At 36.4% G+C, this 10878-nt stretch overlaps 1 protein-coding gene across 1 annotated transcript; it reads right to left on the bottom strand.

Moving 5' to 3' along the window:
* Positions 1-2263: 2263 nt before the first annotated feature.
* Positions 2264-10543, bottom strand: LOC124830733 (isocitrate dehydrogenase [NAD] catalytic subunit 5, mitochondrial). Its single transcript, XM_047304530.2, has 7 exons — positions 10308-10543; positions 8759-9079; positions 8515-8676; positions 8348-8422; positions 8146-8255; positions 7996-8068; positions 2264-2770 (listed from the first exon to the last, which is right to left on the bottom strand). Exons 1-7 carry the CDS (start codon positions 10452-10454, stop codon positions 2579-2581), a joined length of 1080 nt encoding a protein of 359 aa, XP_047160486.1. The 5' UTR covers positions 10455-10543; the 3' UTR covers positions 2264-2578.
* Between the last annotated feature and the right edge of the window lie 335 nt (positions 10544-10878).

Raw genomic sequence — 10878 nt, 5'->3', positions numbered from 1 at the left:
TTAGTATATAATAATAATAATAATATATTATTTACTATTAATATTATTATGTTTATTATTTTGTATTTGCATCTAACTTTTAAGTTTATAAAATGAAAGTGGTAGAAGCACTAATATTGAAGTTTCCTCCGAATTTTATATTTTGCAATATATCACAAGTTTAAATCTAAGCCATATAAATGTTCCATTAATGCAGAGAGAGAAAGAGAAAGATTGTTGAGGATAATGGGGAGGTGTAGGGTATTTTTGGAATAAAAGAAAATACGGGGGTGTAGAGTATTTTTGGAATAAAAGAAAATAGTGGGGAGGTGCAGAAGCACTTGGGGTGGTGGAGGGAGCAACACCCTGGTTTTCATCGGGACAAGATTGACTTGGTCTTGATTAGTTTAGGATTGAGTTGGACCTAGCCAACTCGACTAAACGTGGCTTGGCCTCAACTTAGATGAACGTTGACCGAACTAGATGTGGGCTTGCTTCGACTTAACTCAACTTGGGCTCTACTCGTCTTAGTTAGATTTAACAGGCTAACTCTAGTCCACTTGATTGAGCTTGGACCAGCTCCAGTCGACATACACCAAAAAAACTTAGATTAATCCATATTTGCTTGGTCTTAATCAGGCTAGGTGGAACTTGGTCTTGATCAAACTTGGACCAACCTAGGCCTAGCCCAACTCAATTATATGTGGGTCGACCTAGACTCAGATGAATGTTGACCCACATCATCGTGACTGAATGTGGATTCGGCCCGACTTGACTTAAATTGGACCCAAATTAAATCTATTCAATCTTGGTCCAAATTGACTCAACTTGACTTGGGCTCAGGCCAACTTGACTAGACTTGGCATCAAGTCAACTCTACTTGACCTAGATGCGATCAACTTAACTCAATTAGAGCCCGGATCTACTTGGCTCAAGTCCTAAATTGACTTAACTTATACTCGAGTTGACTTGACTTGACTCTGATCAGTGAAGACTTGACCCGATCTTGAATTATCTTAACTCAGTGTTATCTTATTTGGGTTTGACCCGTTCTAACATTTTATAACTTGAAAATAGTAACTTAAGAAAATATTTTACAAATATAAAATAAAAAAAATCTTGAACAACTTTCACAATAAAAAAATAACATCAATTAAGATTGATCACAAAAGACAATCCATATTAATATCTTTCTAATTTGTAACAATTATTTTATATTTACATAATTTTTGAATTTGATTGTAATTAAAATACTTTAAATAAATCTCTTTGTTTCCAACGCAAAGAAAGGATGGACCGATTTGAGATAAAAGACAAAAACAAACGAGATAAAAGTGGATACCATTTTTTTTAAGGCTCTCCTTCCTCGTTTGCAAAGAAAAGCGGAGAAAGTCTTGAACATGAAAGTATTATAGTCTTTTATAATTTGATATACATGATATAATAATAATAACATTAATAATATTAAGCATTCCATCTAATAATAGTAATATATATGAATTCATATTTTAATAGTAACAATATTAATAATAATAATAAAAAGGATAATAAGAATAATATAAATAATAAAATATACATGAATGAAATCATTCACATCTCACCTCTCTCTTTTTCTCAAATCAACTCATTTCCACTCCAATACATCCTCCAATCCAAACACAAGCTTAAAAAAGTAAAACAATTTAAAATAAGATAAATTGAAATTCAATATATTTAAATATCTAAAGCTATAATAATGTTTGTCTAAATGCAAGGTAAATGTTTTATTTTATTTTCATGGGAGGTAAATGTTTTATTTTATTTTCATCCTGGGCTGAAATGTTTGTTCGATGTCTACCCATTAACTATGTCTTCAACAAAAAATAAAACAGTTACGTAACACAAATAAATAAGTTACAAACAGATAATTTTGACACTTTATAACCATAATAGAAGCTCGAGTTGATAAAAATCATGAGTTATTTATAAATGCTAGACAACAATTTGGTCGTCAAATTCAAATATTATCACCCATATTCATTAATCAAGTGTAATAATCCTATTCGGGAAAATTAGGTTGCAGGAACGGAAATCGTTAGTTTAGGATATTCATGAACTAAAGCATTTTAAATCCGAATAGTATCTGTTGACTGAGTAAAAATCCCAACCATGACAACATCTAACTGGAGTTCCCAATAATTGGGTGTCTTTTAAGAGAATGGGGGCACAAACAAGCCACGATTTTGAATAAAAATTAAGAAAAACAAATTAAAGAAAACAATATCCAGCACAACGATTGTAGGGATGAACAAATGAAACATCATCTGGTGATTTTATTTAGTGCTATATTATTGACAAAGAATACTAAAAAGGACTACCGAGGGTTATCAATCAATGTGCATTGTGAAGGGGTCCCTCTCAATGCCACAAGACTGCAGTGGGAAGCCAATATTTCAATGCTTGCCCATTCCTTGTCTGGTAAAATGTCACACACTTAGTTGAGTTTTCCTTTAAGATCAGGTAATTCCATTTTTTTCGGATAAATAAGGGTAAATCAAAAGAAAGTTGACTGAAAACCAAAATCATAAGCAAGAATTTCTTGCTGACTCCAAACCAAAATTTAAAGATGATCAATGATTGCTTTTGTAAATTCAGTTGTCTTTGAACTGCCACCAAGATCAGCAGTTCGGTACTTCCCTTCTGCAATTGTTTTGAGGATGGCGTTTTGAATCTGTTCCGCTTTGTCGTTGAGGTTCAAATGGCGCAACATTGTAACACCACTCAGCAGTAAAGCAGTCGGGTTTGCCAAATTCTACATATACAGAGGAAAATAGGTAAGCAATAAAGTACATCTCATAAAAAGAGCTGACGTAGGTTGTTGCAACCCATTGTGCAGGACTAGATACATGCAACCTTACTCCTCGACAGCAACCACTCAGGGTTTGTTCAGACGAACTAGCAACCACTAAGGATTTGATTAGACCAACTACTTTATAAGCATTACTAGGAAAATAAAAAATAAAATACGAAAAAAATAAATGAGTTTCTCTTATTTAGCTTCTCCAAAATCATTTTTTAATTTGTACATTAACTATTTTTACCTTATTAAGAAACTTATTTCATTTTTTTTTCTAATTGTATTTTTCTAAAAATGCTTAAGAAGTTTACCAAAAATAGATTCTAAGACGGGGGAAAACCTGATGGTTGTGCCAAATCCTAAACAAATATAGCTTTAATATAAGAGATCATTTTAAAAAAGGAAGAGAGAACATCAATATTATGTACAGAATTTTCTGAAGGGGAAACTCAAATTGGTAGTTTGCTTCTTTTTAAAGGACTAGTTTTGATACAGTAATAAGTATTCGACACCAGAGAAAATAATGCTACATATGACCTACTAATGAGAAAATCCTTGAATATCATTAAGCAAAATACACCACCAAAATTGAATAACAGTCAGACAAGAATGTCCAATACCATAAGTCTAAAAAGTGATGACTAATACCTCTAAGGTTTTGTTTCATCTTCAATTTCTAATCAGTTTCATGTTTTAGGAACACTTTTACATTCTCAATACTCTTGCTAAAAGCAGTAATCTTACGAGTTAGGTTTCAGCATCCCCATATTATAAATAACTAAAGCTGTTCATAGGTGATTGACCGTAAATGCCAAAGAAAAACTACTAATTGAAAGTAGAGACAATAATTATGTAAAAAGATTACATATATTAATATTAATCCATTAACGACTAGATTAAGAGATGAGAAGAAGCCAGAAAGCTTCTAAGGAGCCTACATTATAGCCCAGTGCCCCACCTACTTTTGGCTATCCTTCACTTAGATTATTTATCAAACAAGACTAAGCTTCTAAAAGAGTATGCAAGTTGTTAGGATATTTATCCTATTTTACCATCATTATATTGTGTTAAGAGTTACCCTATTTATCATGATTATATTGTGTCTAGGATCACCCTATTTATCATGATTATATTGTGTCTAGGGTTATCCTATTTATCATGTACTTTTGTATCAATTCATTCTTATAAATAGAAGATTGTAAGAGGGATCAATAAAGCCCTCTAGAATTATTTTACAGTTTAATTCTCAAGTTGGTATTAGAGCGGGTCGATCCCGCTCGTAATATCTGTCCGACGCCACATTCCGTCCTCACCCGCCACTGCCCGTCGCTGGCCACCATCCGGCCACCGTCCGCCGTCGTCAGCCACCGTCGTCCATCGCTGTCACAGTTCCGTTCGTCTAAACCCTTAGGGTTTTCTTGTTCCTCGCTGGTACTATTCGTCTTCTTCATAAATGGCGTCTGGCAGTACTCTTTCTTTCTCCGGAAGTCCATCAATTACCTCCGAGAAGCTAAATGGAAAAAATTATCTATCATGGTCTGCTACCGCTGCCGTTGAAATGTGGTTCCTTGGCCAAGGGCATTATGACCACCTTGAGCGAGATGGAAGCCATGTGCCTACTGAAAAAGTTGATCAGTGGAAACAAGCAGATTTCCAGTTGTGTGCCCTGTTATGGCAATCAGTGAAACCAAAACTTCTTGTATCTTTGAGGGCTTTCAAAACTTGTCACTCCTTTTGGAAGAAAGCCCAAAGCATTTATGGCAACAATATTCAACGTCTCTATGACACTACGAACAAGCTTGCATCTCTTAAAATGGCATACCATGATATGGTATCCTTCATGGCTGAAGCCCAATCTGCTGTCGAAGAACTCAGGATGTTTTTGGAAGTGGACCCATTAGAGGATATAAAAAAGAAACTAGACAAATTTTACATGGTGTTGATCCTTCGTGCCCTACATCTCGATTTTGATCATCTCAGAGATCAACTTCTAACTAGTCATGAGGTCCCCTCTATGGAAACATTGACCACTCGCCTTATGCGTGTCCCGATACCTCAAACTCAAGAAGCACATGAACTAGTGGAACCATTTGTCATGGTTGCCACACGAGGAAGAGGAGGACGTGGCACTAGAGGAGGAGGACGAGGAGGTCGGGGACGTCCTCAATGCACATACTATAAAAGGATGGGTCATACTCAAGAGAATTGCTACTCCTTACATGGTTTTCCTTCCAAAACCGTCAATATTTCGAAGACTGAAACTTCCACTTCGAAGACGGAAACTTCCATTTCTATGTTTTCTAAGGATGAATATCAAGAGTATTTAAGGTTAAAGTCTAACAGCTTAGCACAACCATCTCAATCTCCCAGTACATCAACAACCTGCGTTTCTCAATCTATGGAAGGTCAAAATTCATGGGTAATTGACTCGGGTTCTTCTGATCACATTTCTGGTAATACCTCTTTGTTCTCATCTATTTCCTTTCGAGAAAAACCTCATTTCATAACCCTTGCAAATGGATCTAAAACTTCCTCCAAAGTCGGCCATGTTTCTTTGTCTCCCTCCCTCAATCTCAACTCAGTCCTTTTTGTCCCTAATTGTCATTTTAATTTAATTTTCCTAAGCCAGTTGCCAAAATGTTAAATTGTTATACATGAGCGTGGTTCGGGGAGACAGATTGGAGAAGGATATGAAGCTGGCGGATTATACCATTTTGGATCTCGTCCAAGGGTGTCCTGTGTTGCTGCTCCTAATCCTAAAGTGCTACATGATCGACTTAGCCATCCTCATTTGTCCAAATTAAAAAAGATGTGTCCTGAACTTAGTGGTCTCCAAACCTTAGCATGTGAGTCATGTCAATTAGGAAAACATGTTAGATCTTCCTTTCCTAAAAGGTCTCAATCAATATGTAATTCTAGTTTTTCCATCATCCATTCTGATATATGGGGACCTAGTCGTATCTCCTCATTTGGTTTTAGATATTTTGTTACCTTTATTGATGAATATTCAAGATGTACTTGGGTTTATCTTATGAAAAATCGTTCTGAATTGTTAGCTATCTTTACATCTTTTTTGAATGAAATCAAGAATCAATTTGGTCAAGTAATCAAAATATTAAGAAGTGATAATGCAAAAGAGTATTTCTCATCCTCCTTTTTTGCCATCTTGAGTTCCTATTGTATCTTGCATCAGTCTACTTGTCCTCATACACCGCAACAAAATGGTATAGCAGAACCCAAAAATAGACACTTGGTTGAAACTGCCTGTACCCTTTTGCTTGGTGCCCATATTCCTGTCCATCACTGGGGGATGCCATCTTAACTGCATGTTATCTTATTAATAGGATGCCCTCCTCCTCTCTTCATAATAAAGTCCCTTTCTCCATTTTGTTTCCTAATGTTCCTCTCTTTCATACATCTCCCCGAGTGTTTGGCTGTGTATGTTTTGTTCATGACATGTCTCCAGGTCTAGACAAACTCTCCGCTCGCGCTCTCAAATGTGTCTTCTTAGGCTATTCTCGACTTCAAAAAGGATATTGGTGTTACTCTCCTGAAACTCAGAAGTATTACATGTCGGCCAATGTCACATTCTTTGAACAGACTCCTTACTTCTCTCCATCTGTTTAGGATGTTTCTATCCTCTAGCAGGTCCTTCCTATTCCAATGATTGAGTCAAATAGCTCCACTGTCTCTGTCATTCCAAGTCTTGATCACAATCCTTCTACACCCGTTTCTCCACATACTGAGATCATCCCACACAGGACCCCAATGGATAGTCCACCTCCCCAAGACAATGGTGAATCTCCTACTTCAGATTCTTCTCCCTCGTCACCTCCTCCCACGCCTGCTGGTGAAAATGATTCAGCATGGCCTATTGCCCTCAGAAAAGGTACTCGTTCCACTCGAAACCCTCATCCCATTTATAATTTTCTAAGCTATCATCGATTGTCGCCCTCCTATTTTTCTCTTTTATCCTCAGTGTCCTCTGTTTTTATACCCAAGAATGTGAAAGAAGCACTTGATCATCCTAGATGGCGACAAGCTATGATTGCAGAAATGCAGGCTCTTGACCACAGTAATACTTGGGAGATGGTGCCTCTTCCCCCAGGCAAAAAGGCGGTTGGTTGTCGATGGGTGTATGCAGTTAAAGTCGACCCTGATGATGAAATTGATCGACTCAAAGCTCGGCTTGTTGCAAAAGGTTACACTCATGTTTATGGTCTTGATTATTGTGACACTTTCTCTCTTGTAGCCAAGATGACTACTATTCGCCTCTTCTTTGCCATGGCAGCCATTCGTCATTGGCCACTTCATCAATTGGATATCAAGAATGCCTTCCTACATGGTGATCTTGAGGAAGAAGTTTATATGGAGCAACCTCCTAGGTTTGTTGTTCAGGAGGAGTCTGGTATGGTATGCAAATTGCATCGATCTCTATATGACCTCAAGCAATCCCCACGTGCTTGGTTTGGAAAGTTTAGCTCCATTGTTCAAAAAATTGGGCTAAAACGCAGTGAAACAGACCATTCAGTTTTTTACTGTCATTCTTCTCTCGGGAAATGTGTTTACTTAATAGTAAAGACTTGGAAATTTTAAAAAGTCCAAGTGGACAACCAAGATGACTCTTATTTCATTATTAGACTAAGCTTCTAAAAGAGTATGCAAGCATTTTGCTAAAGACATGGAAATTTTAAAAAGTCCAACTGGACAACCAAGATGATTCATATTTCATTATTATGTATTAGATATGACATGCACATTTTGTTGCAAATTAATACATCATTTTAACTTCATATAAAATATAATAATCTAAAAACTATATCATTTTGAAAAATATAAAAGTGTAATTTCTCGGTCTGGTTGTTGGCTTTCAAATAATGAAAATCTCTATACAGGCTTTCACTCAAACCGATCCCAAAACTGAAGCCTGTGTTAGGCTCAGGCTAACATTTTGCAATCACGCAAATGTTTATTTGGGTGGCTGTCAGCTTAAGCCAATTTTCAACCTGAATTAGGATGGTGCCAAAAGCTTTCCCAATTACTTTATGCAATGCCTTGCAACAAAACTATTCATCACAAATATAAAACAAATTCATAAAATAATTTCACATTCCATGACAACAGGGCACAAAAAGGTAGTACAGAAAATATAAGGTGGAATGAATACGTTCACGGCTCACCTTTCCAGCAATATCAGGTGCTGAACCATGTACTGCCTCTGCAAGTGCAATACCTCCCTCACCAATGTTGCAGCTGCAAAAAGACATTAAACGTTGTCAGATGATATAATTCTGAGTATCACATTTCTTTGGATAAAACACTAAAAGTACCTCGGTGTTAAGCCCAATCCCCCAATCAAGCCAGCACACAGGTCACTGATAATATCACCATAAAGATTAGGCATCACTAGTACATCAAAAAGTGCAGGATTCTTCACAAGCTGTAGATGGTCACAAAAGAAAGTGTCAATAATTTCCTAACACATAGTATTTCTAAATGCAGTTTTAGATTACATCTAGGTAGTTATATTACCATCATGCAGCAATTGTCAATGACAACTTCCTCATAAGTTATCTCAGGATATTTCTCTGCAACCTCACGGCAACACTGAAATAATTTAAAAGAAAAGCTGTAATCAATAGAATTCGTGAATATAATTTGAGACTAAACATTTTATATAGGCATGTATTATGGTGGACCTTGAGGAAAAGACCATCAGTCTTTTGCATAATATTGGCTTTGTGTATCGCAGAAACCCTCTCTCTTCCATGAGACTTGGCATAGTGAAAAGCATACTCAGCTACCCTTAAACTTGCTTGGCGTGTAATGATTTTGAGACTTTCCACTACACCTCTCACAACCTGAAACCAAAAAATACTAAACAAATTTATATTGATCAGAATTCAGATGATAGCACTTAATACCAATGGTAGTGAAGTTTACCTGATGTTCAAGTCCACTGTACTCGCCTTCAGTATTTTCACGGATTGTAATCAGATTCACATTATCGTATCGAGTTTTGTAGCCAGGAAGACTGTAACAAGGCCGAACATTGGCATACAAATTGAGCTCTTTTCTGAGTGTAAGGTTTAATGAGCGATGTCCTTTTCCAATAGGGGTGGCCATTGGCCCTTTCAAGCCAACCCCGTTTCTCCTAACAGATTCCAAACTTTCCCATGTGAGAAAGCTTTGCGTTCTAGGGTCAATTTCAGTTCCCACATAGTGCTCTTCCCATTCTATTGGGACATCAGCTGCTTCAAATATCTAGTATTACAATAGCAATAATAATTGACAGTGTATTAGATGAATTCAACCAAGCAAGTCATTTCTACAAGTATAGAAATCTACACAGCAAGAAGCAAATATTGCAAGCAAGATGAAAAAGAATAAAGTATAGAGAATTTTAATCAGATATCACTTTCAATTGCAGAGCCAGGGCAAAGTGAGAAAAGTAAAACAACCAATATAACCTTAATACTAGGAAATCAAGGTATAGAAAGAATTTCTTCACACATATGATGCTCAATGTCTTCCAAGAATGGCTTGCAAAATAGGAAGTCTTGGCACACACAACCTTCACCAAGAAATTGTAAATCTTAAAAGCCACACTCTTAAGAACTAAGAGTCTTGTTCTTTAAAGCTTAAAATATGTGTGCGTCTGTGTGTTCATGCCCTGCAATCTATACTTGTGTTTCTGTCATTGTCTTTGCTTCATAGTATATATAGAAATCAAGAGATATTTCAAGTCCAGCTTAAATTACTGAAAATTATATAAAACAAAACTCGGCAGAAAGATGAAACTTGAGAGCGTATCAGTAAAGGATCATTTAGCTTCGCGAAGAAGTTAGTCGTATTATTTCTATCATCCCTCGCACACATTACACAAGCCATAGCGATACTGACACCATAAACATTAGCCACAGCAGCATCTCGTAACTTCATCTAGTTAGTTGCCCCTTTCCACAATCTAAACATTGAGAAACCACACATAAAAGAAGGCAACTGCAGATGTAGCCCGAGACGCATTGCATTCTAAAAAAAGATGACACCATATATAATTATACAATCGCAGGAATAATGCAATGAACCACAGGCCTGAATTTGAATATATTTTCACAATGAAAAAGTGAGTTTTAATTTCAAAATTCTCCCCTCTTGCACGTCAACAACAACAGACATTTCACAAACGTTCAAACGAAAGGTTTCCTTTGTGTTTACAAAAATTAAAATTAGAATTTATTTAAAGAGAAAACGAATTCCCTAGAACAATTATTTAGATTTTAAACATAATATTATTGAAGTAAAGTTCGCTCAGGAAATTCTAGATTATCATTTTGTAGGTGCGTAATTAACTATTGTATACATAATTTCACGTAGAAACAGAGCGAGCGAGTATAAATCAGAAACACAGACACAATAGAAAAACGAAGGCATCGGAATTGAAAGCGATTCCACGTATCTACAAAGGCGGAAGAATTTGTGAGAAGGGAACCTTTTTGACGGAATCAGCGATCTCGGGGCCGATGCCGTCGCCGGGGAAGAGAGTGGCGCGGATCGGGGAGGAAGCAGCGGATGAGAAGGCCCTAGGGTTTGGCAGGAAGCGCCCTCCGAAGGTTCGTCGCAGGAGCTGAAAAGTCATGCTTGACCACGAGCACTTTTTCACGCGCACAGCAAAAACGCAAACCAAATTGTTATTACAACCAAAAGAAACGAAAGTAGTGTATTAGTGAGACCGGGCGAATAAAAAATAGACGAGATTGTGAGGGTTGTATCTGCAGTGGAAAAGTATTGAGGGGTAAAATTGACAAACATAAATGTGTAGTTGAAAAATTCAATACAAAACAAGGCTATGTTTGACAACAATGAAATACATATATAGTTAAAAAGCTAGTTAAAAGTTGGAAGTTAAAAACCAGTTCTGAAGTTTTGAAAGCTAATTGTTTTTCTTTCTCACTAAATATTTGATTTTCAAAGCTCCGTAACTCAGACTTTTTTTCTCAAGTAATTTTCTTTTAAAAAGTTATAAAAAGAAATTTATTCCTATTTTATTTATCCAACTATAC

Source organism: Vigna umbellata, chromosome 8 (genome assembly GCF_029865625.1).
Source record: "Vigna umbellata cultivar VRB3 chromosome 8, Vumbellata_1.0, whole genome shotgun sequence".
NCBI classification, from domain to species: Eukaryota; Viridiplantae; Streptophyta; class Magnoliopsida; order Fabales; family Fabaceae; genus Vigna; species Vigna umbellata.
The sequence above is the reverse complement of the archived record's forward strand: the minus strand, read 5'-3'. Positions and strand labels throughout refer to the sequence as shown.